The 23,566-nt window shown below is 38.7% G+C and overlaps 1 protein-coding gene across 1 annotated transcript; it reads right to left on the bottom strand.

Moving 5' to 3' along the window:
* Positions 1-1,654: 1,654 nt before the first annotated feature.
* On the bottom strand, positions 1,655-23,412 carry LOC145778887 (serine/threonine-protein phosphatase 2A 55 kDa regulatory subunit B delta isoform-like). The gene is made up of 11 exons (XM_082590478.1): positions 23,284-23,412; positions 9,350-9,433; positions 8,709-8,806; positions 8,321-8,486; positions 7,680-7,970; positions 5,492-5,656; positions 4,820-4,989; positions 4,276-4,367; positions 3,916-4,039; positions 3,441-3,610; positions 1,655-2,042 (listed from the first exon to the last, which is right to left on the bottom strand). Exons 1-11 carry the CDS (start codon positions 23,288-23,290, stop codon positions 2,015-2,017), a joined length of 1,395 nt encoding a protein of 464 aa, XP_082446604.1. The 5' UTR covers positions 23,291-23,412; the 3' UTR covers positions 1,655-2,014.
* Between the last annotated feature and the right edge of the window lie 154 nt (positions 23,413-23,566).

Raw genomic sequence — 23,566 nt, 5'->3', positions numbered from 1 at the left:
AACTCCCTTGCAAGCTTCTGGGTCAAAATAAAAGCAAAATATCCGAGACTGTGTACCATGGCTATTAAAACACTGCTTCCATTCCCTTCTACATATCTATGTGAAGCCGGATTTTCTATCATGAGCTGTTTAAAGGAAAAACACATAAACGCGTTGGATATCTATGCTCCTCTTCGAGTAGCATTGTCTTCCATTGAACCGCAATTGGATAAGCTGGTTGCAAATAAGCAAGCGCACACTTTGCATCAAAATTCGAAAGACCATTAATAACAATGTTTTTTATTTGTTTTTTTTTGGTGTATTTGTTACAAAAGTAATAATGACTTTGCTCTTGTCTTTTTTTCGCAAAGTGACCGGGACGCCAAGTGATGGCAGGTGCTCAGCCGGTACACGGCATAAAAAAGTTTGAGTAGCACTGGACTAGGCAAACCATCGTCAAAAATGCACCAGTAAAATCATGTGGCCAAGAAAAAAAGTATTTGAAACGTACTTTCAAGTTGAAACCAAACGCTCCAGCTTTTACAGCAATCTAGATTATAATTGGACGAATTTAGTCCAATAAAAAGTGTGAGTCATATAGCGACCAAAACAAAGATTTAGATCGTTTGGATCTCGAAATTTACGTTGTTCATTTTGCCAAGAATTTTGAATCATTTAAATTCTGGTGCTGTTCCAAATTTTTTTGCTGGATTTGCCATCGCGTAAAAAGAAGCACTTCGAATTTTATTGTTAAAAGTAATATATACAAGTAACTTTAAAATAAATTTGGCCCCAGCACACAACTAAAATAGTTGCCTAGGCTACACCGAGTGTTTGAGCACAGTTTTTTCAATCCACTTCAAAATAATCCTGCCTACTCTCTGGTTACCGGTCCGCAAAAGGATTTTATATTTTTACCGGTGCATCAATGTTGCCGCCGTCTTACACAAAAGTTCAATAACCTCATATGGTATTTCAAAAATACGTGCTGCCAGTGGCGTAGCCAAGGAGGGGGGTTTGGGGGTTACAACCCCCCCCCTTTGGCACGCGTGTGACGTCACGATATTGAGAATGATGCTTTCAGTCTAAAAAAATTGCCTAATTTTAAACAAAATTGCATTAAAAGAGCAAGTTTTGCCAATACCAAACATCTCAGCCAGGAATTAGCAACAAGAAAACATAGAAACTTAGCTTTATTTCCGAAAAATGCCCAAGAAAACATGATCTTATCCTTTTGCTATGCCACCGGACAGCACCATTTTACAGGAATATTCGTAACCACATTTTTGTTAAAAATGCTCTCAGAATGCACCAAATTCAAAGTAATTTTTCAAATTTTATGGGGGAGGCCCCCCCAGACCCCCCGCCGCTGGGTCGTCAAAACCCCCCCCCCCCCCCCCCCCTTTCAAAATTCCTGGCTACGCTACTGCGTGCTGCATCAACCTCTTCACTGCCACCATGCGTATGAAGCTTTCTTAGTTCTCAGTAACTTGACAACCAAACCTCTGCACTGGATAGCTTTGCATTTGACATCCCAAAACTGGTCGTGGGAGGTTTCATTTCTCATCGAAGTTGTTGAGGATAATCAGCACTGACGAATATTTTCAAACTTCGCCGAGGAAAAACAAACTCCACATGTTAGAATATGAGAATTTGAACAATTATCACACAAGACTGTCACTGTAACAATTTATTTGTAATAGAATTCTAGCGAATTTATTAAAATTATGTTTCCGTTCTGCCGCAGATATTGCGTCACATAGCTGATTAAAATAATACAATAACAGCAGGGTGGCAGTCACACGTTCCAATTAATAAGTGACAGGATGCGTTTTCACTACCTGGCAGGTGCAGAGATATTTGCAGCAGATTCAATGCTTCATGGCATCGCTTGATGCAAATATTTATGGAAGTGGCAGCAGTGTGGTTTGTAGTAGATGGAAGAGTCACAATCTGTCAAACATTACGATCAGTTCGGCGAAACGTATCCTTCACTTTAGCGCTCCTCTCGTCATCAAATCCTGCGTCACTTGTGTCAACTTCTACAAGGGAACGTGGTCGTTCTGCAAGGGCAGAGCATCTAAGACTTCGATCATTGCGACTAAATGCTTTGCTCGAAAGTAGAAAATCTCATAACGAGATTAACGGATGTTAATTCACTTTAAACATTAATCACGCGGGGTAGTTCAGGAAGAAAAATCGCCGCTTTCCGCAACGCGATTATGCGCCGTGCCAGGCTAACACGACATCCAACTAGTACACTACATCAGTGCCGGTCTTGGGGTATTTCGGGCCCTGTGTGGAATATGCTTTGCGGGCCCCAATGACAGTGATCCAATTCAATAGCGTAGCTACTAGCTAGGTATTTTAAAAGGGGAGGAGGTAGTTTGACGGTCGGCGGGCGTTGCCTGATGGTGTGTTAGCCAAAGGCGACACCCAGCGGCGGGAGGTCTGGGGGACCTCCCCCAGAAAATTTTGAACAATTACTTTGAATTTGGGGCATTCTGAGAGCATGTTCAACAAAAATTTGGGTATGAATATTACTGTAAAATGGTGCTGTCCGCTGTCAACAAAATCGAATTTCAACCTATTTCGTCCCCTGAAAAGATCGATTGAATTGTTTGCGGCAACTGCAATCAGCGACTTCGGCTCTGTTGTTTTTTTCTCTCGATCTTTTCAGGGTACGAAACAGGTTGTGTCTCTGTTTTCTTGTTGCTAATTTTTTTGTTGAATTTTTCCATTTGAAATGACAAAAATTACTGCATTTTCTGAGTAAATTGCGGGCCCCATAATTTGCGGGCCTTGTGCGATCGCACGGTTTGCATACCCCAAAGACCGGCACTGACTACATAGACATCAATATTGCGTAAAACTGACTAATGATGTAGGTTGCTTCGGCAGGTGGTTTTGTGACACGTCATTAGCAAAGAAGCAGAAACAATAGATGAAGCTTATCACTTTGTTCAGAGAGTTGTTTAGATTTAGCCATAACAAGCAACCCAATCATAGATCGCTATAATTATGAAATAGAGTAACGGCGAGATACAACAAAACAATAATACGGCGCATTCAGTGCGAAGCCGAAAGCTTCAAACTGTAGAAACTGAAAACTTAGATCAACCACACAATGAACGGTGGCAGAGGAGGTGAACTGGACGCGTCAACACTGAAGCACAATGGCAGGGTTGGCTCCAAAGTGGCCGCGCCCGACCGCAACAATCGGATGCTGAAGTGATATTTTCTAGCTGAAAGCAAAAGCAACCCGGCATATTTTTCCTATTAATATGAAATAAACAAAATCATCACTGAGCAGCCAATCAATTCCACGACATCGTTTAATCTCAATGTCCACTGTGAGGGGCGGAGACGACGCACATAGGCGTCACAAAGCCTGGTCTACGAGTGGTAAGCTTACAGTTTATATAGAAGGAGGAGGTCCGATCTCATTTCAATCATCTCACCGGGGGTGCACCGCCGCATTGCTGTTACCCTCGAAGATGTAAAGGTTATTTGTGGCGGCAACAGCAATGACCCGGTCCTTGGGGTGCCAGGCAGTGTGCAAGATCTTTCTATTAAAGTCCAAGCTATCGACGCTCACTTCGTCTTTCTTTTTCTTCCCTCCTTGGCTAACCTGGTGGCACAATGGACGTGCATTAATCATTTGTATTGTGAAAGAAAGGCGGGCATGCAAACACCGCCATGACGTCACTTCGCAATGTGGCGTCATAACTCTAACGGATGGCGTCACAATATGGTTCCGCTGATGCGTGTCAACAGCTTTCACACCACTAGAACCTTGAGGTGAATTAAAATTGTGTTTAAAAAGTATAAAACGGGGCGATAAGCCATTCCGGCAAAGCAATATGTGTTTGTCTAAAAGCGAGACGACGAGCACCGCCAACCAGCGAACAATCGCAATTATTGTTAAATTATCACCTTCTTTGGCTTCAACAGAGCCCTTGGTCGGCTGTTCTCCCGCGATGCCTCCAGTGTGACGTCTCTCTTCGAGTTACAATCGAACACACGGAAGAAGTTATTGTAAGAGCCGGTCATTATGGCGCTGGAAGACATGTACGAGGTGTTGCTTGGAGCTTATTTTACTCAATAAATGGCTAAACCAAAATCTAAGACGTATAAGATTTTTGTTGCTGAAAAAATGAAACAAAAACTCTAAGAAAAAATAATCAGAAAAATAAGCAAGGTGAAGTACACAAGACAAGAGCCACATCGTTGGTCATGACACTGCTTTTTCATTCATTTTCAACTTAAAAAATATAATAAGTCGAATTGATCAACCTGTCAGTGCCATTCCAGCAGCATTCGAACTTGTCAAATATACAATCGTTCTCGTAAAGGGAACACAACTTGCTTCTGAGGTATTCATGAACCTGTAGGAAATAATGGAAAGAAGTGCAGGAAAGTATACGAACAACTTTTGACATTGAAACTAAGAATATTTATTATAAACATTCTTTCCATGCACATCGACAACCAACAAATGCGAAACGGTCACAAGGCATATTCCCTCAACCTTGCCATGTAGATCTGCGTTAGAGGTTCAGAACTCTCGAAGGGAGTTACGCTTTCTTACTTTGCACACTGCACAGAATGCAGAGCTAACTGAATTCGACACAGTTGTTTTTATTTTATTCAAAAACAAATATGCTCAGCTTAGTAATATTACTTGGCTTCATATGTTTGTGGTATAACAAGACGAACTATCAAAGCTCAAGTAAACTGAAATCTTTAGTAACAGACCAACATACTGAAGCCATAAAAAGACAGGATACCTGGCGACGAATCGTACAGCAAACACTGCATTGTATGATGCCCGCCTCACCTGAAAAGTCTCCACGGGGCGGTTTTCCATGTTGAGATCCCAGACCTTGACCGAGAGGTAGTCCCGAGTGACCATGTAACGACCACTGTGACTGAACTTCACGTCGCTTATGGAAGAAATAATTTCCGAGAAAAAGGAACGGCTGTTAGGGTCCTCCGGCTCTTCAAACGCTGGAAATGTACGCGACAAAAGTTAGTGCTACGCCAAACGACGCCGCAAACACGATTGACATATTTCAGATGATCACAATTCTTCTTTTTTTCAATTTGCTTTTACTAAATTCTTCATTAGGGTAAAATTAAAAACATGCAGAAGGTAATGTCACCGTCATGAATTTAGAAATACTGGACACCGCATTGATTGCAGAAGCATCGCGTAAGTGTCATCCAAAAACAACAAAATGCTGAAAGTAAAAACACTACCAGCCTCACATAAATGCCTTTACAGAGTGTTTGTTTGAGATACTTGCGCTCCATTTTGGTAGCTTTACGGTAGAAGAACAACAAAACAACGCAAATACATAGATCGTTCACTTCATGCAGCACTCGATGATCTCCGAAACTATTTCAGGGGCTATCGATGTGATGCTGATGCTATTTGTTGTGGTGAGAGAAGGATTAGGTTACGTTCTAGCAATGTAGTAAAGAATTTCAAATGTCAGCTGCTGCTTACTTTTAGCATGTTTATCGCATAGAGCGGCTTCTCTCATGTCGCAAAGTCGGATCGTCCCTTTGCTGCTGCTGTAGACGAAGGTGTGGCAGTTCTGCGGGTGGTACTCGGCGGCGGTGATAACCTCAGTTAAATTTTCCATGTTTTCGGGTTTTATATCAACGATATCTGCAACAATAAGGCAAGTCAATGTAATCGCTCTTATGGAAGATATCTGTTAAAGAGGACAGAGGAGGAACTATCTTTTTCCTGTGCATTCCAACACTCTTAGAAAAAGGCTGTTGGTTATTGACTGACTAAAAGATACGCGGCAAAACCTTTCAGGTGTTTAACAAAAAAGCGCATGCGTGTACAAATATCTAACTTACCAGTCTAATTAGCGGTTGTTTATATACGTTTTAAATAGCACAAGCTTTAAACTCCTTCACTGGCTCATAAGAGTGCCGTTATATCACGTATACCAGTTGGTAATTCTTTGCGTCCTGGAACATCCTTTGAACCAAGAATAATCACAGCTAAATTGATCTTTACTGGTTGTCTAACGTAAAAGTCCCGATCTGGGCACTAGAATCTTCTCAAAAGCTAACAATATGGGCTTTCAAAAGTCCATCACATACAAAACAAAGGGTGAACTGAAGTTGTGTATTCTTTAGCTTAAATTTACTTGCCAAGTGCTTATAATAATACTAACAGCCTTCAAAATCAAGAATAGGGATAAAACATCTTCTGACAGATGTCAAACCAACAACAACGCTTGATATCAACGACTCGGTTGCCTATCTTTTCACAAAACAAAATTATTTTCACGCGGATCAGTTCGATTACAAACAGATAAAAAATCGATTTCGATCTGCCGGATCATCTTCAGTTAAGATCATTTAAATAGAATAAACTAAATGAACATTCTATTTGAATAAGATTCACTGAAGATGAACTAGCTGATCGAAATCGATTTTTAGCTGTTTAAGATTGATCTGACTCGGGGGAAAATAAAATCATTTGCAGTCTTGAAAATGCAATACCCATGTCTAACGGAGTTTGAAGGCACAGTGAAAAATATTCTTTTTTACGCGACTAGCGCGGCTTTCTGCCAAATAGTCAGAAAATAATAAAACTACCTGGTTACAAGACATGGCGAGACAGCAATTGGAGGATATTGTTGACATAAGATGTCACCAAATATCAAACTATTTCATTGAAATAAAAAAAAAAGATTTGACAAACAATAGGTTGCAAATCAGGCTTCGAACAGACGTATGGAAACGACCAAACAAATATTGTTCATTGGAATTATCGCCGCGACTTTAACAGCATTCAAATCGACTTGCGAATTTCAAAGGTGATTGATTGATTGAATCTTTATCCTCGGACTGGGAAAGCTTCTTGCAGAGCTTAATCCTGGCAGTTTCGCATACTTGTAGAGGCTTTGAATCAATGACGCCGGTCACCGAGATTGACAGAGTGAAGTTTCAGATTGTTGAAGTCTTGTTGCTGGGGAACTATTCCATCCATTTAAATGCCGCTGAATGGAGAGCAGTCCTTAACGTACGTTGCCCAAGCGCACACCCCGAGAGTCGAATCAGCGCAGCTTGATCTTGAGGCTTTTTCGTTCCAGAAGTCACGCGCTAACCAATTGAGCTATCGGGGCGGACTTTAACAGTTTGGATGTGTAGAAATCAAAAGCCACTGTGACGGGCAGTGAGCACGGCCTCTCGATTGAAATCGCTACAACATTTAAACTTGTACCACGTCCACAAATATAATGCCCATGCGACTTAGGTGTGTAACCATGAAGATTTATAAATGGGATGTGAAACCAACATGGTCATTTCTGTGAGAAACCAAAGGTTTGACCTTTACCAATAGTTCTCAAAGAATGTGAGGGTGGACCACGTTCAAACTTACCCAATAAGCACTATTGTCTCTCTTAAACTAATGAGATTAAAATAACGAGATTTCTAAAACATGTTAATTTGCGTTTGAAGAAAAATCATAGTCAATGACTAAAAAACATTGGAAACCACCGCAGTTATCACAATGCTTTGTATTGCTTCAATATTTTCATTTTAATTTAGCCTAACTTTAAATATATAGAGATGGAAGGAATCGGTTCCCTATGACTCCATGCAACCACAATAGTTCCATAACTTATGTCCACTTATTCACAATCACAACAACAAAAAAGGCTTACTAAAACTTCTATCGGTGATTTCAAGATGCCAAAGATTAATGCGGAGATCATCAGCAGATAAATATGTTTCATCATCACTGTTCACAGATATCGAGTTTATGTGGTACATGTGGGCGTTGGCGAACACTTTCTTCGGGGATGCCTCAATCATCAACTCCATTGGTTCATAATGAGGAACTATGAGATTATTTGGTCGAAGAATCCCTCGTTGTCTCCCCTCCTCATCCCGAAGGTTGAATCCAACCGCCTGCTTCTCTCGCTCTGACACCTTCCACAGTTTCACCGTCTTATCTGCAAGGTGAAGTCGGAGACAGTTGTAAGTAGTACCAACTAAAAACCACAATGACTGTCCTTTTGACAGCAACCACCATTGAAGTTAAATATCTAAAAAGTGGTTTAGGAGTTTTAGGCTGACATTGAATCACCTGCCAGACATTCCACACAGTTAGCTAGCTACTACATATTTCGGCGTCACAGTGTGGGACTGTGGGTGTCTGAACCTAACGGACGTGCTCAGTAAAAAAGTAAGATTGCACAACAATTCCAGAAACGTTCATCCACTGATTAGGCTAAACTTGGTCACATCGTGTAAGGCTGTAAGCCATTGTACGGCTGCCAAGAAAGCCCAAACTATCGGTTACCATTTGTTGATAGCAAGAAGTGAGCTTGGTTTCTTCTCGACAACCAGCGAATTTTGTTTATTTTTTCCTCAATTTCCAAACTCTTTAAGTAATCAAATTCTGGTTCGTGACTTTGAAATGTGCTGTAGACATTATATTCACTGCTCCGCACTTCATTGATTTTTGCCTGCAACAACAATGTGATTATTGTGTTATGAAAAAAATGACAGCATGTCATGAACATTCGTTCTATTCATTGATGAATCTTGTAATTCTCCGTTTAGAGCAGGCTGAACAACTGAGTTGTGATTATGATCTCAGGAGTCTGCTAAACTCCTGAAAAATCCATTAAACCAATCTATTGTGAGGTGGTGGATATAAGTTAGTGGATGGCAAAAAATATTCTTACCGGTGGCTCCCGTTGAAATATAACCACACGACCGCCTTTGTCGCCTGTTGCTAGCAGTTCACCATCGTGATTGAACTCCACAGTGGAAATTATGTCAGCTGAAAAACGTATCAGCATACTTTAAATATTGCGAGTACAAGGTTGCAATCTAAATACTTTGTGCGATAACAACTATAAAACATAATTTTTTTAAGTACACATCATTGTTAAACACCTTTCACCTTTATAAAATTAGAATATGTCTATGGGAAACAGTGAAATGCAACAATATAACTTTTGATTTTGTCCAGTGCACTAGATTAAGTATCGAGTCCACCCCTTGAATAATAAAGCCATTTTTTTTATCCTATCTGGTTACAATAACATTTCTTAACCTAAGGTACAATTACCCTTGACATTTACCGATGAAGTTCACCAATCACCATATGGCAAATAAAAAAGGTTACAAACTATCTGGCTACACCAAATATAATTATTTAAGTTGGATTTTGTTCGACAAATTGCTTAATGCATGTCAGGAGAAATGTCTGGTGATAGCGATCTGGGCTGCACCTCTCCCGTCACACTGCTTGTTACAACAACGTGTTGCCTCCTAAGAAATTATGCTACGCCTAAACAGCTCTGGAACATTAATAACTTACGTTCTGAAACTTCATCATCCATCGTCCCCTTAACCTGGGAAAAATACCAGTGCAACTCATCACCACCTGGTGCGACTGATCCACCTGCAACATATCGTGATTAGTTGATGCAGCAAGATTGGAGCCACATCAAGTTATTCCAACAGCAACGCCTTACTTTCAACTTGGATACATTCTTTTTAACATTATGTTGATATAACTGCAGCACATTGCGTACTTTGTCAAATCCTTTACATGTACATCAGAGTTTACATAGAATTACAAAACCTCACGACCAATGAGTGACAGCAAAGTCATTACCGTAAAATGACGTTTGCCCTATTTATGGGTTGATTTGTTCAGAAATCTGGAATGAAAGTGACCATAAATGGCTCTTCCAAATGGCATCTTAACCATCATACCAGGTTAATTAACTACAACACATTAATGCGAGTTAAATGTCAATAATTTCAGATTCAGACAATTAAAAAGCAAATAGCCTATATACAGAGTGAACAGAAAGTCTTGACTTTTTTTTTCATTTAAAGATTAAACATGTTGGATGTCACTTAGATGCCTTTTTATATGCTAAATATCTTGCTAAACTCTCTAAAATTTAGGTCTAATTGTAAGCAATGATTGTACGTCCAAAACGACCTAAAAAGAACCAATCATTCAGCTCCATCGTGCGGGAAAACCAACGCTGAGATCATTAAGCTCTTAAAAGTTGCCAAATTTACTGTTTACCATGTTGTGAATAGATGTAAGAAACTTGGTACATCTGAAGATTGTCCTAGGAGTGGAAGACCTTGCACTGCTCGAACAAAGAAAGTGATTAAGGCTGTCTGAGAAAGGGCGAAGAGAAACCCTAAAAAATCCATCCATCAAATCGCCAAAGACATGAATGTGAGCAACACTTCAGTGAGAACCATTGTGGAAAAGGATCTTCAGTTGTCTCCTAACAAGATGAGAAAGCGGCACTTCCTTACACCACTTAAAAAGCAAAAGATTTGATAGAGCACAGATTCTTCTCAGAGAACTAAAGGAAGGCATGGCAATTGGCAGGTCAAGAGATCATTTTTTCAAACAAAAAACTCTTTACGATTGAAGCTCAGTAGTCAGTTCCATAATCAGAATGATGGAATGGATGCAAAGTCTGTGAGAACAGTTTATGCCATAAAAAACCGTCTTCTGTCATGGTGTGGACCACCACCTCCAGAACTTGGAAGTCTCCTCTGATTGGGTCTGCTACTATTCGGCGAGTCCGATTCGACTAGTCCGATTCGGCGAGTTCCCTATTCGGCGAGAGCCCTTTTCGGCGAGTTTTTGAAATTTTTAAAAGGAAATTATCGGGTACCGTAGCCTAATTGCAATTGCCGTTTTTACATCGTTTTAACGTCGCTAAACGTTGAAATCGAGCAGAAAGGAATAAAAATAAAATGTTTGAACTATTAAATTAAAATTCGTCATGTCAGTTCAGTTGTTTTTATTTCTGACCATCATATGAAAAACAATACACGTCAACATAGCAAAGGTAGAAGCGACAATACACGTCAACATAGCAAAGGTGTAGAAAAAGGTAGAAGCGACAAAACGCGAACGTTAAAACGTGCTTGTGACCGAAGTAAGTTATTGAGTTGAAAGAAATGTGGCAAGGTTGCATCACCTTCAAAAAAATTTAAGATATAAGATATGAAGGAAAAATAAAACAAAGAAAATGTTACAAAAAAAATAATGTTTATGTCTATAAGTTAGTACTTTTGAATAGTTAAAATCATAGGCGCCTAACTATTTTTTTGGCCGTGGGGGCGAAAGCGCGTTTCATCAGCAGCAACGTAAATTCAGCAAAATGTCACGCAGATGGATGACGTAATTATGTCGTCACACTAGGATTGCTTTTATTGCCACACTCGGAGTTATCGCTACGTTCGACCTACCGTTAATTATTATAAACAAAGCTCGACCAAAACACATGCTATGCGTCTGCGTTGGCTAGCTGTTGATGGACTGCGACTCTTTAAGCTAAGCGCAACATAAAGTTTAGCAACGAACTAGATTTATTAGCATGAAACAAGAGACGAAAAGGTTTACTAAAAGGTATACTGTAAATGGAATGAAAATACTAACTTGATCATATGCTTGAAAATATACCTGTTGAAAGCAAAATCATTCATGTTTACATCAATTCAACAGCACGTCACCTTTAATAAATTTAAAAGTTGCTGACATCCGTAAACAGCCCTTGAAAAATAGTTACAGAGAGACGTTTGATTAAGTTTTCGACTTGACATTGCTCCCTTTTCACTACAATATCGCAACTTATGGCTGACCAGCTTTCAAGTTTCAATTCGCTGTAATACGCCCGTTTTTGTGTTGCAGATGAAACAAAAGATGCGCATATTCCCCGCCTTTGATCGGGTTTCTATGGCAACGGACGTGTGTGCGCCATGCAGTTTGCGCAAGTCCGTTGTTGTGTTGATTATGCCGCTTGTGCGACTGTGGGAAGTGCGGTTTGTACCAGCCCTTGTTACGTTGGTTAGTGGTAACCTAGGGCCGAGACTTCAAGTTCATTTTCACAGCAACCGATTCACTGCCGCGACAATTCTCTGCAGAGGTTTCGACTTTTGAAAGCGACAGGAGGCTGTTTGCAAGCGCATTAAGTTAAACGCACGCTGCGTCAACGTAGCAAATTATGTTGTTTTTGGGTGCATTCAACATCTGATGAGATTGAATAAACGCAAAATGGTAGATTTTTGCTATGTCACAGGCAGCAAAATTAGTCATTTTTACATTGATTCAACGTCTGCAGACGTTAAATCAACGTAAAAATGACAGATTTTTTTGTCTGGACTGGGATTGTAGCATCGCTACTCGTTCTAGTGATTATTTACTGCGAAGCTGTTGCGGTTTGTATTTAAAAATGTTTTCCTGCTGCCGATCGCTAGTTCATCTATTGTTTTATGTATCAATGCCGCATAAAAAGTTGCTCCCACGCGGAAATATGCGTAGGGGCCTGGCCCCCACGGTTTAGGCGCTATGGCTCACCAGTGAGCCATGGCCCACTGGTTGAGAACCGCTGGCTTAGATTGAAAGGAAATTATCGGGTAGGCTACCGTAGCCTAGTTATACCGACCAGCAAAAATTTGTTCCAAGAACCCAGTCAGCCTAACAGTTCATTTTTACATTGTAGTAACAGAATGAAAAGGCTAACCAAATGTGTGGCCTATCGTTTTAACGTCGCTAAACGTTGAAATCGTGTAGAAAAGGGTGCTTTTGCTGACTAGGATACTTTGAAACTGAGAAACATTCACAGAAGCCCTACGATACGTTGCATTTTTAAGATAATGTATTCAGACGTTGAATCAATGTACAAATGAAATGTTATGCTAAATGGGTTCTTGCAACAAATCGTAGGGCTTCTGTGAATGTTTCTCAGTTTCAAAGTATCCTAGTCAGCAAAAGCTCCCTTTTCTACACGATTTCAACGTTTAGCGACGTTAACACGATAGGCCACACATTTGTTTAGCCTTTTCATTCTGTTACTACAATGTAAAAATGAACTGTGTTCTTGGAACAATTTTTTGCTGGTCGGGATAACTAGGCTACGGTACCCGATAATTTCCTTTCAATCCAAGCTGTAGGCCACACATTTGTTGGTCCAAACTAATCATTTTAACTATTCAAAAGTACTAACTTATAGACATAAACATGATCTGTTTTTTTTTTGTAACATTTTCTTTGTTTTATTTTTCCTTCATATCTTAAATTTTTCTGAAAGTGTTGCGACCGACGACCGTGCCAAATTTCTTTCAACTCAATAACTTACTTCGGTCACAAGCACGTTTTAACGTTCGCGTTTTGTCGCTTCTACCTTTTTCTACACCTTTGCTATGTTGACGTATTGTTTTTGATATCATGATCAGAAAGAAAAACAACTGAACTGACATGACGAATTCAAGCACGTTTTAACGTTCGCGTTTTGTCGCTTCTACCTTTGCTATGTTGACGTGTATTGTTTTTCATATGATGGTCAGAAATAAAAACAACTGAACTGACATGACAAATTTTAATTTAATAGTTCAAATATTTTCTTTTTATTCCCTTCTGCACGATTTCAACGTTTAGCGACGTTAAAACGATGTAAAAACGGCAATTATAATTAGGCTACGGTACCCGATAATTTCCTTTTAAAAATTTCAAAAACTCCCCGAATAGGGCACTCGCCGAAAAGGGCTCTCGCCGAATAGGGAACTCGCCGAATAGGGAACTCGCCGAATCGGACTAGTCGAATCGGACTCGCCGAATCGGACTCGCCGAAACGGGCCATTCCGCCTCTGATTATTGTGGAACAAGGGATTAAAATCAATTCAGATCGCTACGTCAACGATATTTTGGTTCCAGCCCTCGAAGAGATCAAGAAACATTACAAAGATCAGCCCTTCACATTCTAACAAGATGGTGCATTATCCCACACATCAAAAAAGACTCAGTACTGGTGCTCACATCAACTTCCAAGATTCTGGGGCAAGGAAATGCAGCCTCCCTCGCCTGTTTTGAATTCCATGGACTTTTGTGTGTGGTCGTTATTGGAAGCAAAGGCATGTTTTCCATTGCTCACCCAACTGTTGATGAGCTCTGAAGCAATCACTCCTGCGAAAATGGGCCAAAATACCCCAGGATGAGTTACATACATCGGTTGAAAACTTCCGACAAAGAATTGAAAGAGTTATCCAATTAAAGGGCAACCACATCAAAAATAAATTCATTCCTAGTATTGTAACTTGTAAGCTTGCATTGTGATATCTTTTTGATGAAATTTTATTTATTTTCTATTAGACTATTAATAAATCGTTTATAAGTAGGTTCAAGGACTTTCTGTTCACCCTGTAGATGCCCAATGTGCAAAATCTTAGTCTCGATTTTCCAGTCATCAAATAGTATACAAGACATTTGTCAAATCCTAGGTAGTTAAAATCATATATACAGTATATATATATACTTAAATTCTATGCGGGTTAAAATATTGAAACATGTTAAAGATTAGTATAATCATATACAACTATTTAAGTAAAATTCACCAGAGAAGCCATTATGCATGTATCATTGTATCCCTCAATTTAATCCACAAAGTGCTGCATTTGCAAACAATGTAAGTGCCCAACGCATCAAAACAAATCTACTGATGATATAAAGCTGAATAGTTTCCCATAAGTTTAGGCCTGATGATTGCTTCAGCAACATGTCTAGGCCCTAGGGTGATGCTCAATTTCATATGTCAGTTGCTAACTATTTACTATCCTTCAGTAACAACAGTACTCATATAATATAATACGAAATGGCCCAATAAGGTGGACTGAAAAACACTTTTATTGAATTTCAAAAAAAGGTTCTTAAAAGCTGGCAAATGGACATAGAAATCATTTCCCAAAATAGTGGGGTGTGCCTCATCCCCAACAGTCGTGCCAGGCAGCCCAAAAGTCAAATCACCATATCTCAAAAACTACTTAAGCCGGAAGGGTCATTATTATAGAAACTTGGGTGCTTTACAACCCTGGTCCTAACAGATCTTTTTATCCTAGTTGCACTACAAAATAAGTTATTTAAAAAAAAACGCTTTATATGTTAAATCGAGAGGTCAGAATCACATAAATTGTAAATTATATCAGTTCTGTTGAACAGTGTATTGCATTAATTTATGCTTCTCAGCCAAATGTGACTGTTGCAGGTCAAGGGTTATTAATTCTATATTATAAGCAAAATGGCAAAACAAGGGGTCTAACACATGACTAGGTCAGGCATCGTAATTGAAATGTTTCACTTTTGTCCTGTTCTCAATAGTTCACCATTTTGTTGAATGTGTTTGCTTTCACATTGATTTTTGGAATTGAAAACTTTCAAATTCAACTTGTTGCCCTGTGGATCTGCGCGGAGTATCGGAATGGCCCGTTTCGGTGAGTCCGGTCCCTATTAGGTGATTTTTTTAATTTTTTTTTTTAAATTATCAGGTACCGTAGCCTAATCATCATTGCCGTTTTAGGGTTAAAGGTTAGGAACTCACCGAATCGGACTCACTGAATAGTAGCAGATAAATAAGTAAGTTACAGACTTCCAAACATGGCATAAAATTTGTCTTTGTTTGGTGAAGAAAAGGCCTACTTTGAGGCTTGATTACTTCACTATGCTGCAAATTAATTGCACTTTGACAATGCAATCATGTAATATAGTTAAAAGTGAACCATTTTACCAAACATAAACTTTATAAAAGCTTTATAGCAAAAGATATGTTTAATTGAAAATGGTCCAAAAAACAAATGCGGAAAAGTTTAGGGGGGACCTACAGCTTTAAAGCATCATATTTCCAAAACTATAATAGATATTGAGCTAAAATTTGTAATGCATGGCTATATCATTCCAAATAACATATCGACCTAGTCTGAGCAAAATCGAAGTGGATCAAACTGGGAACTTTATGATTTTTAGGACGTTTGGCATGGAATGACCCAAATACCCTAAACAATGCATTTTTTAAATTATCACAAAAACTAATGCATTTAGAGAAAAACTTTTATTTACGACACATAGAAACATAGGTATTTAGTAGTATTTAGTACACAGTAGAAACATAAGTTAGAGGATTTTTTTTACTAAATTTGACCTTTAGTGACCTTTATTGGGGGGTAGGTGGCTGGGTTATAGGGCCTACAAAAAAAATTAAATAAATATTATTTTTTAAAGGTTTGCCAGGTTTTCAGAACTACCCCAGATTGAAATTGCAAAAAAAATATTTTTCAAACCACCCTAGACTGGTATCAGAGTCACTTTCTTAAGTTTTTAATCGCACGCTGGTTGAGTGATTGCAAAGGAGTATCAAGCGCTAAGTTATGTACCTACCGGACATGTATATTATTTGTTTTGCTCCATAAAGAGAACTGTTGTAAACGCAATTCTGAGAATCGCAAAAGAAAAAAATCCCTTAGGCTATACCCCTAGCGTAACCTACTGCGAGAATTTTTCCTTTGGCATCTCTTTAGTCTCGCTTAGTACGTAAATGGTTAGGCACGTACCCGCACGCAAACACAGTTAGGAGCAAAATATGCAAGTTACCAAGAAACACAATGAAAAATGAACTGCAGATAGCAGATAAAAGAAAACGGAACAATACTACAATAATACAAAACAACGGAGTAATGCTAGTACAGCGTTTAAGGTGTGCCGAGATGGCAAACAAGCCCCTTCGTACAACATTGCAACTTCAGACCCAGAACTTTCGATTGTTGGTGGACTGGTGGTACTTCAACATGAGAGGTCGTTTCAACTTCCTGATGAGCTTGTACATCTAGTGAAGCCGTGTTATCGCCAGGGCCTGACCATATATTTGCAGATGGTAGCTCACCGACCGACCTGCTTGTGCAAACTCAGAAACGTTATCACTGTCTCGTCGAGAAAAGAATCTATTGATGCGTTGGGTTCCTTATGCACTTGAACGGGTTTATCTATAAAATTTTATTGTTGAAAAGTGAAAACGTTGTAGGCGCATTTTATCAAGCATACTTTTGCTTACCACTATTAAATTAAACATGTTCAAAATTGAGAATGCTTTGCGACGTTAGGCTGCGAAACGCTAGGAGCCTGAAGTTTACCTGAATGATGTGCCGAAGTGAATTGGCAATTCTTCTCTCGATAGCTTCTTCAAACAGATCTCGCTTCACTCGCTGTCTATACTTCACTTGCTGCTGTTTGCTGAACCTTAACCGCTTCTCGGTAAGACGGACCGAAGCGTTTGCCATCCGTGTTGTCGGAGGATTCTTTCGTTTTTTAGTCATTATAGGATACTGACTAACTGAAGACTATCCTATCTGTAGTTGGGCAGAGCTATGCTGTTCTTACAACTTGCCTATTACCTTGCCTTGTCCACGCCCAGTGACTACCTACTGTTCTTCTAGAAGCAAACTCTTACATATAGCAGCCTTTCTCATCTGTGTTTCTGATTCTGAACATCTGGTCGGAAACTAGGCTATTTTCTTGATGTAAAAAATTTGCGTAATAAGTATCCCACTGTAGTAGAGATCAATTTATTGTGTGCTTCTGCGATTCTTTTCTCCTGTATCAATCACCTGCTCTAAGTTATATAACGGAAAGGAAATCTTAATTTGTTTTCTTCACCATGCACTGGCTACATAAATCCATCATTGTTAAAACTTTCAAAGGATGGCATCTTGCCTGGTGTGAGACAAATTTTCTGCAGATGTCCAGACTTCCCAGCCAGCAAACTTGTTTATACATGTCATACATTGTGATTCAACGTCTGCAGACATTGAGTCAATGTAAAAACGACGGGTTTTGCTAGCTGGGTTGTGTGCTTCTGTGAATGCAAGTGCAAAATCGCCCATTACGTAATCAGGGAAACCCTTTTAGTAGAAGGAAGTCGAGTTGCAACCGTGTTTATCTGTCTACTATTCTTTATTCACATTGCAAAACATTTCTCCAATCTCGGAACAACAAGTGCAATAGTCAGACATAAATACAAACTTGCATAGACGTTGACAACTAAAAGTAGGCTAGCCTACTTCCACTGGCGCCAACTTACGGGGTTACGGGGTGGCCACGCCACCCCGTAACCGCTATGGAGGGGTGGCAGCCACCCCGTTTAGGTTACATTACTTACTGCAAATAAATGTAATTTGAACGGAAGTTTAAATCTTTTTTTGATCATTGGTTTTCGCTTCAAGTCAACGTGAAGCAAGAGGTGAACCAATACAGTATTGCGAACAAAATGATCGTTTTGTCACAAGCATGATACTAGCGAAACATCAAGCAAGCCACGTGAAGATTACGCAACACGTGGCACGTGGCTACAAGTTTTTTCCTTGTTGTTGCGATCGTTTTATTTGTTACTTGTCATAAGTCATTGTTACGTTAGGTTTACAATGGGATTTATTAATCAATAAAATACGATCTTTCCATTGCCTCTCCCAAAAATCTTTTTTGAAAAATTTTAAACTGCTCAATATCGCTATAAATTATGACAGCTATAAAATACTCGGAAATAAACTTATCTGGATAATTGATAGCTCCACTCCCTAAATGAATATCTATTTTCAAATTTCATTAAAAAAATGCAATTTTCGAAAGTTTTTGAGTTTTATTTAAATAGTGCACTTAGTAAAGTAGCAGTTTTAACGTTCTGCAAATTTACACGTTTACATGATTCTATTCGAGGAAAGCTACACCCCCTGCCAATTCCCAATAATGAAAGCAACCTTTTTCAATTACTCAAGATTTTGCATTTTAAATTATTTTCCGATTTCAATTGGAGTGTACTGTCATCTACTTCATGCTTTAATTTCTACTTTGTTATCTACTTCATGCAATAATATTGCGTGTCAATGCGTGACAAACTGTGAGGCGGGAATTTATTGGTCTGACATACTGTAGGAGTTGCTTGTTACATCATAGAAAAAATTACGAAAAGTCGTCCTGTAAAAGTCTGAGGCGAGAATTTATTGGTCTGACATAGGAGTTGCTTATTACATCATCGAAAATAAAGAAGACATAAACCCAACGCTTCTGCGTCTGGAATTGCAACAGCTGGAAAGTTTTTAACAGCAAACAGATTTTTGTTTCAACTATGTCGCAACTGCTTGATCTATTTGCAAGCAATGAAACAATTTCATTAATGCTTCCAAACGTGCTCTGCGTTGTGAAAATATACTTATCGTTGCCTTCCACCACCTGCGAGGCGGAGTGATCATTTAGTGCACTCAGGCACATAAAAACCTACTTGCGATCTACCATGACGCAACAGCAATTGAACAACGTCCTAATTTTAAATGTTTATCAAGCTAAAGCTTCTCGGTTACAACTTGACCAGTTGATTAGCAGTTGGATTGACAGAGCTGCTGTTCGCAAAAATACTTTTGCCAAATGTTAAGTGTCAGACCAGCAACGTAACAATAAAATTCACGACATACCTCCTGTGCTTTGTTTTAAAGTTGCTTTGTAAATTGTCGAGCTACAAATCAGGTGTGAAAAGACAATGGAATCTACGAAACACGCTTAGTAAAAATCAAACAAAAACATGCAGTTTGATAGTTTTTAGGTTGCCATATTGTGCTACCGCCACCCCGTGCAAAAATAAAAGTCGGCGCGTATGCCTACTTCGGTTATTTTATCTATAAAAGAAACCCGTTGTGTCGAATAGCACGAAACGTGTGTGGCAAACTCTTTGATGCCAGGCGTTAGAACTTTGATCAAAGCATTTTCTTGCAGCGTTCAAAATGATCTGGAAGAGAACTCCTTTCCATAGAAATAGCGTTTTTTTTCATCTGTATTTCTAAACGTCTGGTCAGAAACTAGGCTGTTTTTCTACATGTGAAAAACTTTTGTAACAAGTATCCAAGAGTCATTTTAACAGAGCAATATTGTTAATTGGCTCAAACGGCGAAAGACAAACTGGCATAGACGTTGACAACTAAAAATGGCCTAGGTTATTTCATCTATAAACGAAACCAGTTGTGTCGAATGGCATAAAACGTGTGTGGCGAAATGTTTGATGCCAGGCGTTAGAACTTTGATCAAAGCATTCTCCCACAGTATTCAAAATGGTGGAGCGAATGCCTTGAGAGTTTCTCGTGTGAAACGTCGCTTTCAGGCCTTGCCTTGAAGTACCTGACGCAAGAAAATTTACGTAAGTCGGCACTCTTATGATTGCATCACGTGATGATCCCCTCCGGATTGTTCCTCGACCTGACGACGTTTAGCCCTCTCTCATTTTTTTTCTTGTGAGGCACGGCGTTTGTCGAATAGTGACGGCATGGCGTCAACGCCAAAAAAGGCAAAAATCTCAGCTCTGGACATAGTCAGCAGTTTGTTCCTCTTTGCCACACTCGCAGGCCGATGAGGAAGCCAAACCACACTTGTACTTGTTGGAATGGGAGCGGCCGACTCCTGTTTGGATTCTATTAACCTTGACCCAAGTCGCCAGGGCAGGTGCATATCAGGGGGGGGGGGGCGTGCCAGTATTAAGTGATTTACTTTGTCTATCAAGGCAAAACAACATCAATTTTTATCATCAAACAAGAGTAATTGTAAAGAAGCGAGCAAAGTAAGTTTTTTTGACTGAGTTAAATCTTGTTTTCTCACCGCTCTAAGCACTTTTATTTAAAGAGGAATAAAACCAACAGATCATGAGACTATGTTTTTATCACTATCAGCCCAAGTGATTGACTGAGTTTATAAGGCAGATTTTTGTATTTTTACACAGTATATACACGAAAAACTTTTTTCCAGGCCAAGCCAAATTAGGCTTATTGACAATAGATTTAACAGTAATTCAAACAAAATAATGAATTGCATGAGCAAACAGTGCTACAAATCTCTTAACACATGTGACGTGTTGATTACAGAAACCAGTCAGCAAAGCAACCTTTTTTGCATTGAATTAACGTCTGCAGACATTAAAAAATTGTGTCCAGTGACATAATGTGAAAAATAGGCCAAATTTATGATGTGAGTGTTCAATACCATCAAAACTGCTGGAAAAATGCTGCCTTGCAAGATCAAAACCATTGATTTCAAACCAAACTAGGTCAGTAAAATGTGCGATAAAGACTATTTATATATGACATTTTTGTCACGATAACAAAATATGTAAAAGTTACTTGCTGATATATGAGAATTAAATTGAAAACTGATAAAAGAAAAGATGTTTAAAAGGTTGTGGCCGCAAATATAACTATTGGCGCTGTCAACATTTACGTTCAGTATTCAATTTTTGTGCTGAAAGTGTGACACAATTTGAAATTAGTTTAGCAGGTTGCTGTTGAACATCATGCTGCTTACGTTGCAGTTTACAAGTCATAATTGATGGGGAAAAACCACATTTGTGAATTACGTATTTTATTTGTCTGGTTTACTTGTTGTTGTGATAAATAGTGGTTGGCGACTATTTCAGTTCACATTTACCAACTGGTCCAGTAGCCAACAATGATGTTCCTGTTTTGTGCTTACGTTTCATGGGCTGTTTTCGTATGTCATACTGTCGTAGTAAGTGAAACAATGTTTGGTAACTCCACATTGGTTGGAGGGCTGGAGCAGCTTAAGTTGCTCCAGTTTGGAATTTTCTCCCCATGTCAATGCCCATACTTAGTCGAACTACAGAATGGCAGTGATGGGAATAAACCAGTCAACTTACACACAAGAGAATAAAAGCGATACCAATTTTTAGAGAAAAAATAGGGGCCGACCTATACATGAATAATATATATTCATTGAATATATATTATATACACTATACAGTAGGCTAATTATAATATCATGTAAAAACTTGCAAAAGATAAAAACATTACTGATACCGGTACATGCATATGCACAGTTGCACACCACTCAACATTTTAAGCTTTTCATACATTTTGGTTTTTGCAACATTACAATTTAACGAAATTTTATACCGATTACCCTTGTATGAAAGAGTCTTGGTTACCACATTCACAGATTGAATTGATCCAAATTTAACAACCATTCTCAGTAAAAGCACAAGACAAAAGAATCATTCAATAAAACTTGCACAAATCAATCAAAATTATATTCCATCAAGGATGAGGTTAATTTCAACAAAAGAAAATTATATTGTGGTAAGTTTAATAGGTGCTAAGTCAAATTCAGTAAATTAACCAACATTCAGAAATTAAAGCATTCGTGTTTCAATTTACTTACTGCGTTGAAAACTAGATCCAGGTATATGTAGCTTGACCATACTACAGTAATAGGACTTCAATAGCTCTCAATACAGTACAATAGTATTCAACAAGAAATGTTACCGAGATACAAAGTGAAGTTATCCGCAATGTGCCAGTACTTTGCCATAACAGCAAACTTGGATAAATGCTGACAAAAATGCAAAATACATAAAACTAAAAGTCAAAATGGTTACAAAGTACTGTAGGCCTACCGTATTTGTGACAATCATTACACTGGGATTGCCATAGGTTTGATAGTATATGGATCTAGTAACCACCCTTGGTAGCTTCACTCATACAACTACCTTGGTGAATTTGAAAACCTTAACTACAATCATTCCCATTCTGAGCAAGCCATCAATTGATGAAAACAGCAATGAAATGTGACAAGCAAAAATGAACACAGCAGTTATCAGCCAACTCAGAGCACCTTAACCAACAGACTCAAATTCCAGTTTTATTCCCCACAAAACATTGCTGATAGGCCATGTGAGGTGACGCAGTTAGAAAAAGGGTTAAGGGGCTATTAAAGATGGCGTTCCTTGTTGCTAAGGACTCAACAAAGAAAAAAAACTTTATGATCAAGTGACTGGATAATCCTAGCTTTAAAGTTATGATTATCATGTACGGTAAAAATAACCACTGCACATGATCATGTTCTTCAAATTATTGCTTCAATTAGTTTTATTAAGTTCCTGTGGAAACTTAACTGGTTCGAACTATGTTCACTTTAACTGTGTTTTATGTTTAAAATGAAGTAACAAAAAAGGAATCATATAGCCTACCATACTTTACTATTTTGAATTCCAATTTCTAATCAAACCTGCTAACAGATTTGAGGTTAGTTAAACATTAGTTTCCGAATAAACAAAGAGATTTACTGAATACCCATACAAATAGTGATGCAACTTATCTAATACGCAGTTTCATTAAAGCTGAGTATGATAGATATGCAACCACTTTTCAAGACAGTTATACCGGCCTATTCCCATACAAACCATCAGTCCAGTCATACATATTGGCTAACAGTTAATATTGCACATCAACTACAAATCTAACATGTGTTTAAAGTCAAATACAATAAAATTCATAGCGAAATGTGAGATATACCTTTCTTCAATGACTCATCTGCAAATAAAAGCTTATTATTGGCACCCGCCCAACTCAATAAAGGAGTGAAAAATTTAGAAGAATAATTATGAACTAGTGATTGCATACCAGCCATGGTGTTTTAAAAATCCAAATACGATCCACAGTTACTTTACATCAACAAAGACTCTGCCGATTTACGTTGATCAATATAGCGGCGTTGACAAATCTTCATTCTGTTGAGAGGCAAACATTTTCACAGAATACACCTTAGGCAAATTTTACGCCTAAAATTGTCTTACATTTGCGTGTTGCCAAGCCAAAATTAAAAATTAAAAAGCCGAAAGTCACTGAATGGGTGAAACCTCTGCTGGAACTGTTGGCTATTATAAATTGCAAACAAATAGAATAA

Source organism: Aplidium turbinatum, chromosome 10 (genome assembly GCF_918807975.1).
Source record: "Aplidium turbinatum chromosome 10, kaAplTurb1.1, whole genome shotgun sequence".
Taxonomy (NCBI): Eukaryota; Metazoa; Chordata; class Ascidiacea; order Aplousobranchia; family Polyclinidae; genus Aplidium; species Aplidium turbinatum.
This window is presented reverse-complemented; position numbering and strand designations above follow the sequence as displayed.

Coding starts and splice junctions, on each gene's coding strand:
- LOC145778887 (XM_082590478.1), bottom strand. Junction 8,807..9,349: donor GGATGATGAAGTTTCAGAAC/GTAAGTTATTAA, acceptor TACGTTTTTCAG/CTGACATAATTTCCACTGTG. Junction 8,487..8,708: donor TATTTCAACGGGAGCCACCG/GTAAGAATATTT, acceptor TTGTTGTTGCAG/GCAAAAATCAATGAAGTGCG.